This window comes from Python bivittatus, unplaced genomic scaffold, assembly GCF_059951505.1.
Source record: "Python bivittatus isolate LINGU-HERP-01145 unplaced genomic scaffold, Pbiv_v1 ctg000840_np1212, whole genome shotgun sequence".
NCBI classification, from domain to species: domain Eukaryota; kingdom Metazoa; phylum Chordata; class Lepidosauria; order Squamata; family Pythonidae; genus Python; species Python bivittatus.
The window spans coordinates 33,738,441-33,758,929 of NW_028277113.1; the positions used below are offsets into that span (position 1 = coordinate 33,738,441).

Here is a 20,489-nt window from a genome sequence, read left to right on the forward strand (position 1 = left end):
ATAGTAAAGAAAAAGAAAAGAAATATAAAAAGAAATGACTTCTCCCTTCATCACAACAAGTATAAACAATTTTAGTAACTTATCACCTTCTCTTAAAATACAACAAATAATCTCGTCTTCCCATATCCCATCTCTTATCTATAAACAAATCCATAAAACCTCATCATTTCAGTCCTGATATCAGCAAAAGTCCATTAAGGGTCACCAGAGATAATAACATATCTATTTTAACCTTTATCAAATAAACTAATGTTATATTCCTTCCTTTTATTTCTAACAATCTTGATCTTCAATCCCTTCAAATAATCTCCTAGAACTTGATTTCTTTTCATTTTTTCTTTGTCCCGTCTCACAAAATTCTTCAAAGCTTTAACAAGCCTCTTTTGTAAATCCAATATAGGAAAATTATCCAGGTCACTCTCTTGATTTGTTATTTGCATATCCCTTTTAATTATTAAGACATCAGCCAGGTTCTTTTGTATGTTCAGTGCAATGTCTTTTTCCATGTCATTCTTGTAGCCTGTCATTTTCAAGTCCACTTTCAAATCAGTCTCAGTTTTGTCAGGTAGAATTTGTTCCACTTCCATAACATATTTTAAACACAGTCTATCTAGAGAGGGAGACACTCTTAAAATTAACTTCTGGGTCCATTGTTAAAAAATATCCTTCAGTATGTCCAATGTTAAAATATTTTGCTTCATTCTGTATATGTAAGTCAAGTTTGAGTGTTCTTCTCCTTTAATTGTAATCTTTAGTTTCTTCTGGTTCCCTTTAGTGTCCAATTTGTAAAGCCTTATCTTATTTTATTTTTTTAAATTCAAAACAAAAGCATTTTCCCACGGGAAGGATTCTTTATAATTAATTCCAAAATCTTATTTCAAATTTATCTGGACCCTTAGTCCATTTGTAACTTTCTAAAACCAAAGTTTTAATCACCCTTTTGCTGTTTATTAAAAAAAAAAGTTTTTTTAAGTCCTTAAATTTGTATTTAAAACTTCTTTCGCTAGGAATTGAAGGAAAGTCATCTGGTGCTATAAACCTGTCAATCTAAAGGTTCCTACTTGCTGAAAAGCAGTTAACAAACAATTTCTGAAAGTGATTAGAAAAGGAAGTATGTGAACCCAGTGTCCTTTTGACCACAGTTTGAGGAAGATGGCTATTCCCTCAACTCCCAGAGCTCTAAACCTGCTGGAGACCACTGTCTTGCAGTCTCCTTGTCCAAAGAGAAATTATCAAAGAGCCAGTCTACTCGCCAGCTGCTGTGGTGTTGGCTCTGTTTTTCCAAAGCCGTCTTCAGTTCACCATTTCTTCCCCAGAAGTCATTTCATTGCAATTGTCCATGCATAATCTATTTCTATACTCAACTCATTCATAGGACCCAAGTAATATCAGGTCTTCAGTCCTGGGCAAATGGGGACATTTTTGAATTCAATATTTATTTTGGCATGTTCTCCCCTCATCCCAAATTTGTTCAGGTTTGGGAGAGTTATTGTGATGACAGATAGGCAAAGTTCCTTGTCCTTTATGTAATTTCTTTCCAATATTTCATTGGTTTGGAAATAATAACAAAGTAGGGAAAGCATGCAGAACACGGCTTCTCGAATTCTTTCTGACTACTTAGTAGTAGCTCTGCTCTGGGCCATGTGATTTGGACAAAAGAGGATTAGAAATAAGAAGTTGGTAAGATTCACCACTGCTGCCCCAAGTGCCGATCCCATAAGGATGTATTAAGGGAAACTGGGTTTTTGTTTGTTTGTTTTATTTTTTGCTTTGGTCCACAGCCCCTGGCCTGATATAGACCATTTTTGAACTCAATCTTTCTTCAGCTGACGTCTCCCTCCAACACCAAATTCAGTACTCTTCTGTTCCATTTTCAGAGAGTTATCATGTTGACAGAGTCCTGATTCTCTTTGCATAATTTCTTTCCAACATTCCGTTGTGTTGGAAAGACTAAAAAGAAAGACAGCCTGATCATATTTTTTTTAAATGCCAAGAGTAAGGTACATAAGCCAATGTGTTTGCATTTGAATTTCAGAAAAGATAAAAATATATCTGGATCAGTGATGGTGAGCATGAGTAGACAGTAACTTCCTTGTTTAGATGAGAGGTTTATTCATTATATTTTGGAGTAAATTTAAATGCTGGTATCCATTCTTATGCAAAAGTGTCAGAGCAAAAAAAAAAAATCAAAGTGACAGTCTGGCATAAAATAAAATCAGATTTGAGAGACTGTAGAAGAAACTTTAAGATAATTTGTACTAACAGGTGGCTACAACGAGGACTTACAAAATAAAGTTTTTATATGAGATAAATGGGAAACATAAGATTGTGGAAGATATAGAATAGTTTCAAAGAGTTCAATATCTATGTGCAAAAGATGGGAGGACTTGCCCTAGTGACCTATAGTTGTGTCTTTCATTTTTCTTTCTCAAATGCAGAACTTCATGTTTCTCCCTGTTAAATGCCATCCTGTGGATTTCAGCCCACTGCTCAAGCCTATCTAAATCATTCTGAATCTTCTCTTTTTCATTTAGAGTGTTAGCTAGCCTATGAAAAGCCTGTACTCAGCCATGGCTTCCTGCTTGCTAATCACGTATCTAGGCTTCCAAGCCATAACACAATCAAATGTGGTGTGTTAGCTTTGTTGAAAATAAGGTGAGGTGTTATTTTAGATTCTTATAGAAAAGCTTATCTCAGGAGAGAGGTAGGGTGGGGGGCTGCAAATGGCCTGGCAAGAGAAATTGAGTTGGCAACAAAGGAGACTTTGGGAAGAAAAAGAAAGGAGAAAAACTGGAATTGAGATTTTTTTAAAAATGGCTGACAACAAAAATGAAGTAGACAAAAATGGTTGTTGAAGATGAATTGTTGCTTTTATTAACTAACAATAGGGCTGGTAAACCTGAGTTGGACTGGGGAGTGTTTGTATTTCTGAAGAGTGTTGTTGGACTCAATCCAAAGAATAGAAAAGGGGAAGAACACAGAGGGACAATAACTAACCAATGGAGAGGGCATGATGGAGCGCCAGAAGATTGCAGAAAATCAACATTTTTATTAACCACTGAGAAAATTGCCACTATTTGCAATTGCCACTAAATTAGGAAAAGGCAGAGTCAGAAAAGTGTAGTGCATACGTAAAGTCACATCATAATCCAGAAATATACATGTTTGCAGAGGCTTTAGACTATTCTGCCTTGGCTGCAGGTTAAAAATACTCTTTGAAAGGCAAGTTTAAAAATCAAGCTTCAGGAAGAGATGAAAGAGGAAGTATGCACATGGCCTCACCTTCTGTAACCATAAATCATTTTTGCTATCACTTACTAAGGAATGTAGCCAGGATACTGAAATTAAAAGTGCTGAAGGAGAATAAAGTAACTCACTTGCTTGCTTTGATGCTCATTTGCTTGAGTAACAGGATAAAAGAATCTGGATTTTATTAACAAATAAAATTCTTAGCAAGAAAGAATGGGAATTTTTGGGGACCTTTGGTTCTTGGCACAGATTCTCAGCAGATGTCATGTGCTTATCATGAGTATTATCCCAGCAAGTTTCAGTTATGTCTATCATATCATTTTTGTCTTCCTGAATTAGGATTTCTAGTTCTCCCTATTTATTTCCCTTACATGTGAATCTTTTTAGAAGCATCTGAGGTTTTGAATACCACCTATTGTGATCTCTGTTGTGGTTTCCTGTGAGTCTTCAACCTAGTCTTTTGCCTCACCCTTTGTTTTCTTCTTTCTTGACCACAGTCCTTGGCTGCCTGTTCTTTCTGCCCAGAGTCTCTGGGAGTTGGGTAGCATATAAATTTAATAAATATTATTATTCTGCTTCTGCCATCCTTTTATTCTAGTTTAACATCCTACTGATGAGACTGGTGAGGCACCTGCTAAATGCTTCCTTCCCAGTTTTTTTAAGATGTACCACATCTCTTTACAGTTCTTGTGAAGGTAGCATAGGCCCTTGTCAAAGAATCCAAACCTGTCTTAATGACATATTTTGTATAACCAGTTGTTGACTTCCAAGATTCCAGTTAGACTGCTGATTTGTGGTGTTGAATCAGAAGAGTTCAATTCAATCTTCCTTCCCCATGCCTAAACAGAGATAGAATATATGGTACATCAGAGATTATACTGTCTTTCTTGTATGAAGCAATCACAAGTCATTTCAGTTTTCATCAGATTGACAGCTTTCAGGTATAGGATATTTAATTGTTTTGTGTGTGTGTGTTTTTTCCCCATCTACATCTCTACCAAGCTGCTTTTGAGCCCCTTGAAGAAAATGAAGGGCGCATGTGATATACAGGTAGTCTCTGGGCTAAGAATGCCTGGGTTACATATGCCATAGTTAAGAACGGAGCCTATTGTAGCAAAAATTGAGTTACATACACAATGATTTGAGTTAAATATACATGGTTCGAGTTTATTACACAGTACTACTTATACAGTATTATACAATAATACTGTTCCAGTTAACATACAAATTCGACTTAAGGACAGACTTAGAGAATGAAATTCATTCTTAAACTGGGGACTACCTGTATTACATTAGATTAGATTAATAGATTCATTATTATAACAAGATAACTTTTCCTTTTCAATATGCTGCTTTCACATATATAATTGTTGTGAGACCTGCTGTGTCTGGATAGTCTGGGAACTAGAAGTAGGCAAGCTGACTGAAACTGCATGAAAACAAAAGTGAAAAATAGTGGTTTTGCTCCACTACTTGATGAGGTCAATAAAGGACTGACTGCAGTCAAGCTCTTGGAAGCAGCTGGTGCCAGGATCATCTTTCATTATCTCTACTGCTGACAAGGTTGCCTCTCCCCTTAGTGGATGTGACCCTAACAGCCATTTCACCTTCCCAATTTTGCTTTATATTGTTGTAATATGTTCCACTTTGGATCTGTCATTCAAAAGATTAGCAGCTGCAAAATTAAAGTGTCTTTTGACTTGCCAGGAGCATGGTATTCATGGTTTTTTGCACTCTTGTTCCAGAATTCTGAAATTCTCCATTGTCCATTAGTTTTAATGCAAGTATGGGCGAATGTTTTGGCATGAGAGCTATATGTATTACCTGGAGCTAGGTAGAAAGCTGCACATATGCACACACCAAGCATATGCACTCATATGCATATGCAAATATATCCTTTCCTTCCCTTCTTCCCAACTGGGCTGGATATGAGGTTGTCTGAGAGAATTCTTCCTTTCGTTCTCTTCTTTAATATGTCTCATAATAAGAAACATTATCGCACTGGCAAAAAGAGAGCAAGAAAGGTTCCACTCATACCCATTTCCTGTGGAAAATATTTCTGCAGAAATACAGTAAGTTCCATGCCCAATCTAGATAATCTGAAGCTGGCTAGATGATGACAGAAGGTGGCAATAAAACAATAAAATCTATTCTGTGATCAGACAGCCACGGCACATACCCACAAAACTTCCATTGTCTCCTTCCTGAACTTGGCACCTGTTCATCAGTATTCAGACTCAAGAACTTTTGCAATAAAGGCCTTTTCTCTTTATGTTTGAAAAAGTTGTGATAATTGATGTAGTACTGTATTCAAAGTATACCATTAAAATGATACTTTTAATGGGACAGAAGGAAGAGTTTCTGAATGATTTCAACATTGTCAGGCTTATTCAAGAGAAGGCAGGGTTTCATGTAACCCAGACCCAAACTCATGGTCAGATCTTTGAAGTGATCCCTGTAATGAACTGGACTAGCAGCTAATGTAATCAATGCAACCTAAAAATTACATGTTCTCGTATTAAGTATATAAAAGAATTCTGACATGGATACCATAGACAGCAAATTGGGGTGTTCTACTCCCATCATATTTCACAGCAGAATGAACTCTAGCCTCTTTCTTTAAGGAGACAGCTCTATATACACCCCTTTAAAGTAATGTGATATAGTTCATGTGCATTAGTAACATAATCCTTTTCCCTGTTGGAATATGGCTTATGCAGTTAAAAAGACTTTCAATTTTACATGCCTATTCTTGGACTCCTTCATTGTTTACTTTCAGTTTATTTTACTTTAATGTTAAAATTAAGCCTCTGAATATATGCTGAAGTTAATAAAGGAGATGGACAAATAAGCCAATATGAAGTTCAAAGACCATTTGTATTAACCTTGAATATTGATTTTGGTTTACTTTAAATGGAAACCATTATCTGGGATTGCAGGATGGACTTTCTTTTATTGTATTATTAGATTACATGGGGTTCAAAGTCATAACACCTGCTGAGTCAAAGTCCATTGAAGAATTTTTATACAGCATGGGGGAGGAAGAGACTATGTTGTGATTCCTGTGTCCCTGGGCTTTACTTATAAAGAAAATCAGCAGAAATTGACTTCAGACTGAACTAAGAGGGAGAGAGAAGGGATTTAATAGGTTTATGCAAAGATTTAATTCAAATATTTGTTTCAAAGGCAACTTGGTCGAACCTACTGATTGAATCTTGACTGAATCAGATGTCTCCTTGAATCAGTTCAGTGATTCAAAAAAATCAGTTTGATCTGATTTGATAGTTCAAAATTAGATGAGAGTAGATCTGCACACTACTAATATTTAATCCTTTCCTTGCCAATCATCTGTTATCTTAAGATTATTTCTGTCCAAGCAGTCTTGAAAGAGATAGTGGAGAAAAGAAGCTCGTAGTTCCATGCAGCCTGTCCTCCTCACTCATTACTCTACACTGAACTTTAGATGTTGATTTGCATTTCCTTATAACAGTATAGTCCTCCAATGTATAATTTCAAAGTTCCTCCATTTGTTGAAATTTGACCTGGTTGCTGAGTGTTGACGGGATGAGCAGTTAAAAATATGAACAGATGGGACCTCGCAATTCCACTGAGGGAAGACAGAACAGTTTTTAAAGGTTAGAGAAAAGTGTGATGTTCCTATTTTGAAGACAGCTTTCTCTTTGGGTACTTTTAGACAATGTGTTTGTAATTGGCTTCCATAAAGGACAGCCACAGTAGGATTTATGCAGATATATATCTGTGGCTGTTGCTTCTTGGCAGTCAACACTACATGTGCAATTGCCACATCATCATTTTCAGAAAACAAGTTAACATCAAATGGCTACTTCAGAAATCAGTCCAATGCATGTTTTAGAATGATGGTAAAATCAGAACATGAAATGGCATCTTGGTTTTCCTCAATCAAGGATGGGTCCACAGGTTCTTTCTTCAACTTCTTTTCATATCTTTCATAACTGAACACAATCAATGTCCTTTCTTTCATTTCCAGAACTTTGTAAATTGTTTATTTATCAATGAATAGAGATCCATTTCAGAGAGAGAAAAGGATTTTCCTCACTGCTATTCACTAGAAAAGACTCATGTTCAACTCTTTTTGATTGAAACATACATGGATCTTCAGTGAACACCTAACATGTTTAGTTTAGTTTAGTTTAGTTTAATTATTAATTGATTAGTCCCACGACCTTATCAATAAAACAAAACAAAATTAAAATCATGTAACATATAATACATAGTCCAATTCCAAAAAAGGAAAACAGACAGGAGAAAACACAGTGATAAAATACATATGTGATAATACAAGGAGTCAGTAATCAGATAAATGAATCTCCCTTACAGGATACCCCAATTTGTTCAATGTATTGGGTTCTTAAGACCGCTGCCTTAGTTATAAACTTAGCAGTTCTGTTTACAATACGCACATTAGAACCCAGGAGGAAATAAGACAATCTGTGGTTTGGATCCCAGTATGCTGTTTTTTCCAATAAGGATGATAGATATTTAAGCCTAATGGGTGCATATAAGTTGGCAATTGAACAAAATATGGTAAATATTTTCAGTGGCTGGTGAACCGCATATGCAGGTTCTCTCATGATATGGCAAGTCGTGGAAGCACCCATATTTGACCATGGAATCCATCAACTCAAATCTAGCTCTGGAATAGGCCCTTCTTAAAAATTGTGGCAGACTCATTGATAGATATTTTTCAGGTTGAAAAGTAATTTTATTTTTAGCCAACCATCTTAAAGATCTATTTTTAGTCATTAATTCCATGTCAGTTTGCGCACTAATATCTAGGACTCTCTGTTTAAAAATTTCTCTTGCCTGAGAGGCCATTGAGAGCAGATGCTGAATGGAAAACCCATATTGTAAAATAACTTCAGAGAGTTGGCTGTACCAGGAATTGGGCTGTGCCATATTTATCTGTTCAGTTAAACATATTTTGGGAAGTCTATCAGAGTCCATTGATTGGATCTTCAGCCAATATGTGAAAGCTTTAATTATTAGATGACTATGTAAGGAATAGATACCTAATTCCGCTCTGATTGCAGGGGCAGACATATTCTTATCAGTTCCCAATATACATCTTAAAAAGCAGGTCTGAATTTGTTCAAATGGGGTAGCTTTATTTAAACCCCACAATTCTGCACCATAGGTCAGCATTGGAACTATTTTTGCCCTAAACACTTTCAATATAGGGGTCACGGTGCCTGGGTAATTGTAGTTAAATTTATATAATCTTTATTGCTTGCCGCGGCCCTTGCCGAGCTTCTTTTGAAGTGATTTAACCACAACCCTTTATTAGTAAAAACCACTCCTAGGTAGTTAAAAAGATTCACTTGTTCAATAGACTCCCCATTTACCTGCCAGTTATATTTCTCGCATTTCCTGCTGAGTACCATCACTTTAGATTTGCTTGTATTGATGTTTAAAAAATTATGAGCACAATAGGTATTCAGTTTTTGCAGCAGTCTTCTCAGGCTTATTTGGGAATGTGCGCGGTGGCAGTATCATAGCCAATGAGGTTTATCCGAGGTGCAATTATTGCTAATTGAAACCTAACATGTTAAAATAAAGCCTGAGAGCTCAGTGTGATTACTGCACAGCCAAGAAAACTCTTGCATTAGATCTCTTTTAAGCAAACAGAGTATCCTACTTGATGAAGATGCTTCTAATGGTATATATGATTACAGGTAGTCCTTGCTTAACAACCAATCATTTTAGCAGCCATTCGAAGTTATGACAGTGCTGAAAAGGGTGACTTACAACTGGTCGTCACACTTATGACTATCACAACATCCCCGCTGTCATGTGATCATGATTCGAGCACTTGGCAACTGTTGTGCATTTATGACAGTTGCAGTGTTCTGTGGTCACGTGATCACCATTTGCAACCTTCCCAGCTGGCTTCTGACAAGCAAAGTCAATGGGAAAGCTGGTAGGAGGTTGCAAATTGCGTTCACCTGATGTCTTGCTTAATGACTGTGGGTGATTCACTTAACAATCGCAACCAAGAATGCTGGAACTGCCATCATGGTGGGACAGTCATGTGATATTTCACTTAATGACCATTTCACTTAGTGACAGAGTTGCCAGTCCTAATTAGGCCATTACGTGAGGACTACCTGTACTTTGCCCTCTCACACTTGCAAAATGCACCAGCAGTTGGGGCAGAAAGCAGCATCGCCATCTGGCATAATCTCATTTCCATACTTTTTAATTATGAGGCGTATTTATTTAAAAATTCCTGCAGTTAAAGTTAGCATGAGTGGCAGAATTTGCACCAACGTGTATTTCTTAAATATGAACTGTTGAATAGATTCCTTGTTCATAAGTCCCATGCAGAAAAAAATGCCTAATTTCTGAGATCAGACAGCCTAACATAAAAAGCTTTGTATTCATTACTGTAGGTTTCCTACTATAAGTAGCATTTGTTCTAAGATTAGTAAATACTATCTTATATATTATTATCTTTCAATAATGCCATCCTTCTTTATCTACTTAAAATACAGTACATTTTTTACATATTATAAATATTTATAGCACATCCATGCTGTTTGCCTGGAAATTTACTATCATCTCAGGAACAAATCATGTTCTGCCAAGTAATTGCTAGCCTTTTATTTTAGAAAGTTGTACACATTTAAGCTGATTATTTGAAAACTTTAATAGGGAAAAGGCAGAGATACTTCAATGCATGTTGGAAATGCAATAGTTTGAACACACATCTACGTTATATTAATTATGTAGCACGTAGCTTTCACTATTCTTTTTTTAAAATCAATCTATAAATTATATGCCCCTTCTCATGAAGTATTTTAAAAAAAGTTTTTTTTTCTTTTTCTGCTGTATGGATAATTGGATAATTCGGGGAGAATAGAATAAAACTTACTTTCCCCATTTTGATAGCTTCAATGTGCATTGGATTTCTTTGTGTTTTTGACTAAGAACAAGAAATGGAGCAGCACACAATAATATTAACAGAATGCATAGCCTAATATCCCCCAAAGAATGCAAACCCCTTTTATAATATTTAGAATGTCTGCCTTTACTTTTAAAATCCTTGTATTGAGAGAGCCCCACAGAAATTCATTCATTTCTCCTCTCTTTCTCAGCTAGATAAAATTATGGAGAACCAAAGACAAATGAACTAAATTATCAATTATTTTGAATAGGTTGCCAAATGAACGTTTTTTTTCTATTTACGATAGTTGCTGATTAGTATGCACATTTTAAGATGCACAATTAGTATGTACATTCATTTGAAAAATATGTGAATTGTCTATGGAAAACACTGGTTTCAAACTAAATCAGTGTTTGAAATTGCCTTTATTTACATTAATCTGCCTTAAGTCTGTGTGTGTGTGTATTTAAAGAATGTGTTTATGTTTCAACCTATGCTACAGCTTGATTAAAATAATAGTTCTTAGAATTATTGTACATGGTTGAGAAGAGATGAATGAGAATCAGTAAAAAATGAATAGAAATCATTCTAGTTTTTCTTTTAGGCTTTTGTAGTTCATCATGTAAGTATACATCATTTATCATTAAGCAACAAGTCTGTTGAAACCCCGTTATCCATTATTTCATATATAATGAGTTGTATCAGATTGTATTATATAAGCCAGCAATCATCAGGCTGTCCAAACAGCAGATTTGCCAGGTATATGTAGGGTAGCACAAATCTCTGTGGATGCTTTTGGGTAAAAGTACTTAAACACTCTACAAATTAACCCTAGTTTTTTAGAATGGAAAAATCCTGCTCTGACCATGCCAAGAAACAATAAAGAGGTAACTGGCAAACCAATTTTGGAAAAGCATTTTTTAAAAAATCTACTGAATAATGTGCATTCTTCGGAAAGGAATTCATATCCAAGTTGCAACCCCCATTGAGCTGGATTACTGTATTGAGCTGGATCCATGTGCCTTTTGAATAGCACTTTTCCTGTCATCCAACTTCCAAGTCACCATCATGAGGTTTTGTCATAGTTTGTAATTAATTTATTTTCATCTAGAATTAGGACTGAGAGCCGCTTTTGTGTAGTGGTTAAGGCAACAGGCTAGAAATGTGGAGACTGTGAGTTCTAATCCTGCCTTAGGCACAAAGATAAGACCTTAGGCCAGTCTCTCTCTCTCTCTCTCTCTCTCTCTCTCTCTCTCTCTCTCCCCCTCCCCCGCTCCCTCCCCTAGAAAGTAAGCAGTAGCAAACCACTTCCGAACTCTTGTCACGAAAACTGCAGGGACCAGTCCAGGCAGTTGCTAGGAGTCAACACTGACTTGAAGGCACACACACACGCACACACAAACACACACACACAGAATTAGAATTATCGTTTCATAGCATTAGCCTTGGACATTTATATGTTTGAAACAAAAAATAAAACAATATACATGTCTTTTCTTTGAACTTGATCTTTTTAATCTCACATAGAATTGAGGGCTGGGGTGAAATAATGCTTCCTTTGGAATCTGTCAAACTGCAGATTCAAATTCCTTCCCATAAGACTGGCTACGAATTCTTAGAAGCTAAGCTCCACCTATTTCATATTATAGCATTTAAACTGGAACACTGTATTCAGTGACAAGCATCCCCAGTCTTATCTTGAGACACATGAGCCATTCCTAGGAAGAAGCTATTGATTGATTATCTGCCATCAAATCAGTGCCAACTCTTAGCAACCACATAGATAGAACTTCTCAAGGTGATCTGTCCCCAACCTGTCCTTTGGGTCTTCCAACAGTGTACCCATTGCCACTGTAATTGAGTCCATCCATTTTACTGTTGGTTGTCCTCTTCTCTTTCCTTCCACCTTTTCCAGCATTATAGACTTTTCTAGAGACCTAGCATTTTGCATGATGTATCCCAAGTATAATAATTTGATCCTGGCCTTGAGTGAGAACTCTGGAATGATTTGTTCAATGATCCATTTATTTGTTTTCTTGGCTGTCCATGGTATTCTCCAGAGACTTGTCCAACACCAGAGTTTAAAAATATCAATATGCTTTCTATCCTGCTTCTTCAATTTTCACTTCCAAAGTGAAAGGAAAAACCATTGCCTGCACAGTTTCAGTCTTTGTAGGTATAGATACATTTTTTTTTTTTTTTAATCTGCGCTCAGTCATTACTGACTCTGCAGTGACTGCTTGGACGAGTCCTTGCCGTTTTCAAGGCAAGTGTTTCGGAAGTGGTTTGCCAGAGCCTCCTTCCTAGAGCAGAGCCCAGCTGCCACGCACAGGAGGCGGGGTTTCCGTTGCTTCGCACCCTTTTCAGGCGAGCGCGGTTTTCACATTTTACCGGCAACTGCTCCCGACTCCTTTTTTGCAAGGCGCTGCCAGCATTTTTCCTCCCACCGGAGTGAGAGTACCCATTTATCTACTCACGTGAGTTTTCGAACTGTTGGGTTGACAGGAACTGGGGAGGAAACAGGAGCTCACCCTGCTAACGCGAAGGCTGGACTCGAACCGCGGAAGCGTCAGCCATTTCTGGCCGGCAACTTTCAGCGTCATTAAGCCGCTGCGCCACCACGTCCCCATAGATACATCCTGGCATCTAAATATCTTTTTCAAAACCTTCACTGCTACTCTACTAAGTGCTAGTCTGCAGCATTTTTCTTAACTGCTGGTTCATTTACAGTTGATAATTGATCCTAAAAGACAGAGTCTATCCACCACTTCAATATCTTCACTGTCATTTCTAAGACTGATTGTTCTACCTGTTGTCATTACTTTGGTCTTCTTTATATTTAATCTTAATCCCTTTTTCACTGTTCTCCTTGACTTGTAGAGTCTGAAAACCACTTTTATTGTCAGCTATCAGAATGCCACAAGTTACTGGTCTTTCTTCCTCTAGTTTTAAAACTACACTAATCTTCTTCCAATTTCTTCAAAATATATTCAACGTATACAGTAGCTTGAATAAATAAGAGGAGAGTGTATAGTCTCATTACTTTGCCAACCTGGAGCCATTCTATTTTGCCATGTTCTGTTCGCTTCCTGTCCTGTATATGGGTTACACATAAGGACAATGAGATTTTCTGGGATACATATTTTTCTAAGCATATTCCACAACTTGACATGATCAACACAATCAAAGACCTTCCTATAATCAATGAAGCACATATTAACTTCTTTTTTATGTTCTTTAGCTTTCTCAATTATTCAGAATGCATCAGCAATAATGTCTCATGTTCTGTCGCCTTTTCCAATGCCAGCTTGAACATCTTCCTTTCTATGTAAGACTTTAATCTGCACTGGATGATCCTAAGCATTATTTTCTAGCATGTGAAATTAAGGATATTGTACAATAGTTTGCCGACTGTATTAAGTTTTATATGTATGTATGTATGAATGTACAGTATGTATGTATATGTGTATATATGTTCATAGATTGACATCTTCCAGTCTGTTGACCTCTAGATCTATTGGCATACTTTGGTTAGAATCTTTACAGATTCTTCTTCAGGTGCTTGCTATATTTCTGTAGATATTCCATCAGTTCCTGTAGCCTCCCAACTTGATAATGATTGGAGTGCTGATCTAACTAACATCTTCTAATACTAGGAAGAAACTATTACTTACCATTGATCATATCCACCACTTTTTTTTCATAAACCTTTTATCTCCAAAACTGTAATTGTTGATTAAATATTTTCTGTAAAGTAAAAATTTCCCCATCTTCACCACGTCTCCTCTGTAAAATATGCTTTTTCACTCTGTGCTTTGGAGAAAGACTCTGGATTGCAAATCTAATTCTTTGAAAGATTATTTGAACAAATGAATAGAAACAGTCCCCTTCTTGGAGGTTGAGTTCTAAGTTTATAGATGGCTATGGGTCACTGGGTTGGTTTTTGTATGTGAATTTTTTGGTGGTTGTTTTGTTGTGATACAAAGTATTGTCCTTATTATCATAGATGAAATGTAGATATGGCACAGCTGTTGTTGCTTTTTTCCTTTAAGGATGTCCAGTGCTTATTGTTGCTTTTTCCCTTTAAGGATATCTAGCGAACATTCTCCAAAGCTCCAAATCCGAAGCCACAGTTACTTGAGGGCAGTGAGTGAAGTTTCGATCAACAGGAGTTTGGATAGCTTGGACCCTGCGGCTCTGCTTACGTCTCCTAAGTTCCGTTCCCGGAATGAGAGCTACATGAGGGCGATGAGCACTATTAGTCAGGTGAGTGACATGCTTGTACAATTCAGAAAATAAAGTTAGTACGAAAACACTATCCAGCTCTGATAAACATAGGATCCACATAAGAAAAAGATGCATGGGCAGTTCTGTAATAAAACAAATATATGGCAACTTGTATTATTAAAAATCCCTTAGCTGTATAAATGCCAGTTCCTAACGTTCAATAATATTATAGAGGATATAGAGTCTCAGAATGGAACTGTATAAAATTGGTGACTGGCCATACCAAAATATTCCTCCTGAGTGTGGAATTTTGATTTTTCTCATATGTCAGTAAACATAAATCACTATACTTGGGGAAAACATTGTGATAAAGGCAGAGTGACCATCAAGCAACTTCCATCAGCTTAAGGGCTGAACCAGGTTTGTATGGCACATCAAGGGGTCTACCTCAAATGTGGGTTGGGACAGAGAGGGAATATTAAGTGCTGGAATGTGTGCCTAAAATATATTCAAGGTTTCAGTTGCTCATTATGTCCCTTTAACCCCCTCCCCAATTAAAAAAAGGGTACATATTTGGTCCTCACCCACTTTAGGAGATATAAAAAGAGGTCCTGGTGGGCTGCATAGAATCCTCAAGCAAAAATTTTGTACCCCTGCCATAAACCAGGTAGTATCCCTGAGAAAAAAATGTTTTCAGCTCCTCTCTTCATTTGCTTAACTTCTGACCAGTTTGGGATTTTTAAAATGGTATTTATAACCCCTATCTAGCCTGTGATACATGATTGCTAGGCACCACTGATTCATGAAATATAAGACAATACATCTGCACACAGTGATGTGCCCTTAATCATTCATATACTATACACATTATTTGTTGAATTAACAATTTTTTTCATGTATACCTGCACATGAAACCAGACTACGAATGAAAGCATAACATTGGGTGTACAGATCAATGCTGTCAGTGTGCCTTGGAAATGAAATATTTGTTCCATTTATTTCAGATCTTGCCTGGGTAGAGAAACATAGATGGCTCATGTATACCAAAAAGTGAGGTGTCTGCAGGATTCTAAACTTTTGTGAAAATGACCAAAGCAGTGTCCCCTGCCACACTGCAAATACCACATTTTTCATAAATGTATATAACATTTGCATATATAAAGGGGACAGAGCTTGTGGTGCAATGGCATGACAATTTTTTTGTCATCTACTCCCTACTAATTCCCCTGTGGATGTCCCTGCAAGCAGTGCAGATCCCCAAATCAGTCTTTAGCTGATTAGAAATCTAATCTAAATCTAATCCCTTCCAAATTATTCAATCTGAACCAGCATTCATTAATATGGATTCAGTGGCAAAAAGGAATGCAATCTGCATTTTTTCTAGAGGTATTTATACAATTCATATGTGTGTGTGTGTATGTGCGTGTATGTGTGTATATATACTGTATATATGTGTGTGTGTGTGTATATATATGTGTGTTTGTGTGTGAATCTGTCTGTCTGTCACACTATTCCTTTTGGAGGCAAGCACCATTATGCAAATACACGCAGGGAGTAGGAAATAGTACGATGTTAAAGACATGAGGTAAGGGAAAGAAAGGAAATACAACTAAATCTACTTTATACCAATACCGTTCATATACCACTCCATATGTCTCTATTCTTGCAAGCCATCTTTGCAGCCAACAACCCATAGACCACTTCATACTGGTCATTGACTTTTCTTTACTCTTTACTCTTGTCACTGCTTTCTTGGTAAAGATCTCATAAACTCCATCCAATCATAACAGTTTTGGTCTTTCCCTTTCTCTCTACCCATTATCTTTTCCTTCATATATATGTCTTGCAATTTGATTGTCATTCGTATTTCCTATATGACCAACTACCTGAACATACTTCTTTCATTCTGTCACTCACTTTTGTATTCAGTCCGTATCCATTTGGTAACCATTCATTCTTCATCCTATTTGTTCTTCTTTTACCACACACAATTCTTAAATATCCTATTTTCACTGCAGTCAACTTACTTTTATATTTCACCTGATATAAACAATCCTCAATTTCTTAAAACAGTTGGAAGAAGTATGCACTTATACTTAGCCATTTTCACTTGTTTCAACTGGGCATGTCCAGATGAAACAAATGATCCATGCACATATTCCATATGATTTGTTTTGTCCAGTATTCGGAGCATACTTTTCATACTTCCTATTAGCATAACTCCACAGCCTTATATGTAACATAATTCTTTTCACTCTTTTTCATGCATCTTCCACATCCTTTTGCCTTACATCCACTTTCCATTCATTCTGCTGGGAGTCATACTTTCTTTTCTGTGGTTTTATTTTCACTCTATTTTCTTTTGCTTTGTTCTTTTTCTTCATAGTCCACTTTTTCCAAGATCCACTTGACACCTCCAAAAAATGGTTTGTCCAGCTTTGTATCCTTCACTAATTGTCTCAAACTTTCATCATAAACAATGAAATCAGTCATACTTTAAGATTTGCATTCATCTGTTTGCCATGTGTATACATGAACTGATCCTGGTAGTGTTTTTCTTAAACACTACATTTGAAATAGACTTTTGGTCATCATTCTCATTCATTCTTAGTCTTCAAATACCTCAGTTATTCTTTCTATTCCCTCTTGTCTTGTTTCCAGCCATCCAATTATGTCACTTAACAGAATATTTTTCCCCCTATGGATCTTATTCATTCAAAATTATTGCACAATTTTCAGTTTTTCATCTTTGGTTCTTCCATTAACACCATTCACTGGAGCATAACATTCACCTTAACTTCCTTGTGTGTATTAATCAGCTTCACTCCACAAGATCAGACTACCTTCATTCAGATGTATTACAGAAGTATTCTTACTTCCCCTTTCTTTTTATCTTAGTGACAGACGTACAATCTATCTATTGTAGTTGCTTTTCCTTCTCTTCTGTCAATTCATATTCTTCATCATTTTCTTCTCTTAAATTCCAAAATGAAATCTTCCATATGCTATAGTAGTCACCAGATAGGGCCATAGATATTGGTCTTTTTTACCCATTGTGGCATTATTCAATCATTATTCAACAATTATTCAATCATAATCATTTTTTGTAATATACAGTACCAGTTGGTTCTTGTACATTTTGGCCAGCATGCCACAAATGCAACTATAGTCCAATTTTATACCAAGCATGCTTATGCTGTTCTGTACAACCTAGGATCTTTAAAAATTACATTGCAAGCCAACACCAGGTGCCCATATCCTATCAACTCAAGGCAGCTCACAGGTTCTTGATTTGATCACTTTTGTTGAATATATCCTGTTTTAAATATTTTAGTTATTTTGCTTCTGTGAAACATATATATAGCGGAGGGGGGAAGAGAGAGGGGGAGAGAGAGAGAGAGAGAGAGAGGGGGGGAGAGAGAGAGAGAGAGAGAGAGAGAGAGTTTTGTTTTAAAGTGAATGTTTTAAAGGATTTGTTAATTATTCTTTTTAAAAATGAGGTTCAGTGGGATTGTACTTGTAACAAGTTATTGCAATATAAGAAAAGCATATCTTTTAGTCATTACACATAGAGTTACTAGTTCTTGTAATTCTGTGGATGGATTTTGCAGTATTTTATATATTTTTAGTCGTAGTATTAATTTGCTTCCTTTTTAAACAAAGCAATTTATTTCTTCCCTATCACTGAAGAAAAATAACTTGAAGTATTCTTACTTTAGAAACCAAAGGGGAAATTATTTGTGTGTACATTTTTATTCTCCAGTGATTTTATGTCTATCTTATCAAGAAGACTGTTTCTGTATCTAGGCAAGCTGGCAATAGTATGATTAATTTATTCCTAATTCTACCAGTACACCCACCATTGAAATGGTGGCAGGAGCTTGAAATCCTGACATAAAGCAGCTGAAAAGAAAGACATATTTAAGGAACCTTATCCACACACAGAGAACTCCAGGGATTCTTCTGTATTCATACAAAATAGTTTCCTCACTAAACCACAAGGAAAGCTGTGGAGCTTTTAGGATGGATAGTGAAGTTAACAGAATACTGTGACATAAGAGGTTATTACATGGTTGGCTTCTGTTTTGTCTTTGAATATAACTGATATGTCAGTCTTCTTTTTGATTTGAAACTCAATTGTTTAATAGGCTTTTATGTCACTAGTAGCAACTTGCAACATATAATTTACCTCAGGGTTTAAGAGATTCACTGCAGGATCTTAGCAGCATGTTCAGAATTTTATCATTTAGAATTTAAGGAAAACCTTTGTAAGCAGCAACAGACACCCTGCACCTAATTTTCCTGCATGTTCTTCAACAAATAGGAAATATTATATTAATAATGACTTTCCAACATTTGCAATTTTTCAGTACAGAATCCCTACAGAGACTACTAGCCGTGCTTGTAGTGAAGTGTATAACATGTCAGAGAGGAAAGGCAGAAATAGATGTACCGTGATTGTTTTCAACAGCAGTCTCACCTTGGCCATAGTATCTTATTGCCTCTTAGACATTACTCTTGCCATTGTTCATTGCCTTCCTATAATTGTAATTTTGGCTTTAAAAAAACAAAACCCAAGTCTATACGGAATGAAAAATCTGGGTACATTTTCAGCATTAAAATGTATAAAGACCTTCCAAACTGCAAAGAATAGGAAAATATGAGAAAAACCTATATATTGCATAATGCATCCTGTGACAATAGTCATAAGCCAATGTGGAAGACTTGTGTGAGTGATTGGCATAAATGTTTGCCTTACATTTAACAAACACATTAGTAATTTGTCTTCAACCACAATATTTTGTCACTTTCTTGTCTACTAACTACTCACTATTCTTTAATCATATATTCCCTATATCAGTTTTACAGTTTCATTGCATTTATTTTATTGATTCCTGCCCCTTTACATAACAAGCTTTAAAAAAATCCAGGTGGGTTTTTTGGCATCAAATGAATTCCAAGCATTTGACTTAAAAAACTTGGCATAATTAAAGTTTCATGTCTTTCTTTGGTACCTTTGTAATTAATATGGACAGTTTGCATCATGCTGTAGAGAACTGAAAAATAAAGCTATTTCTATTTGTAATGGAACATAAAAATATTCCTCTTATATGCTCATATATTTTAAAAACTTACAAAACCAAGAGGAAATGTTTTATATAACTTCTGCCCTGTTTTGTGATTCTTTACAATGGAAAAATAAAGTTTTATTACCTCTTCTTTGTGGTATTACATGGTACTGCAAATTGCACTTTCTATTAGTTATAATTAGATATAATTAAACTGCATGCTTTTTGCCTGCAGGTGAGTGAGATGGAAGTAAATGGCCAGTTTGAATCAGTCTGTGAGTCTGTATTCAGCGAACTAGAGTCTCAGGCAGTAGAGGCCCTGGATCTGCCAATGCCTGGGTGTTTCCGCATGAGGAGCCACAGTTATGTGAGAGCAATTGAAAAGGGCTGTTCCCAAGATGATGAATGTCTGTCTTTGAGATCCTCATCTCCACCTCGCACAACCACCACTGTGAGGACCATCCAAAGCAGCACTGGTAAGTCATCATTGGATTGCTCTCCACTCATACTTTTCAGTGTTAAATGTAATCACCTAAATGGCCTTTTCAATTCTAGATCCTGTGAATTCTATGATCCTTCATTGCCTGCATAGCCACTTGTTTCATTCTCCTTAGATGTCCCTTAAAACTGGTATTGTCTCTCTGTCCTTTGTTGACTGCTGCTGCTAATTGTGCATAGTCAGAACACCCTGTAGTTGCTTATGTTCAGATTAGTCCTATATTAGTAATATAGGTAGTCAGCGAGTTATGATGGCAATTAGGACCAGGATTGCCATCACGAATGGATGAGGTCATGAAGTGTGATGTCATATGACCACATTGCTTAATGACGACAATCCCAGTTCTGTCATAACCCCAGGACCATGCAGGTTGTTAAGTAGTAAGAGGTGAGAGTCCCAGGCAAGAAGTGAGGGGTGGGGGGATGCCACAGGGGTTGGGGGGTGCCTCAGGTGGGCACTGGGGAGCACGGGCAGGCCAGCAAGGGCTGCAGACAGGTGCTGGGGAGCACAGGTGGGCCAG

General features: G+C 36.6%; 1 protein-coding gene and 1 pseudogene across 2 annotated transcripts in view; both read left to right on the forward strand.

Moving 5' to 3' along the window:
- Window positions 1–20,489, forward strand: part of DLGAP1 (DLG associated protein 1) — a 104,845-nt gene that overhangs the window by 24,880 nt on the left and 59,476 nt on the right. The window contains exons 3-4 of one of the 2 annotated variants that reach the window (XM_007429225.3): window positions 14,263–14,440; window positions 19,706–19,950. In XM_007429225.3, coding sequence (XP_007429287.3) covers window positions 14,263–14,440; window positions 19,706–19,950 — 423 coding nt within the window. The remainder of the gene's footprint in view (window positions 1–14,262; window positions 14,441–19,705; window positions 19,951–20,489) is intronic. The other variant, XM_007429226.3, reaches the window with a different exon arrangement.
- LOC148213725 (U4 spliceosomal RNA) lies at window positions 8,761–8,835 on the forward strand (annotated as a pseudogene).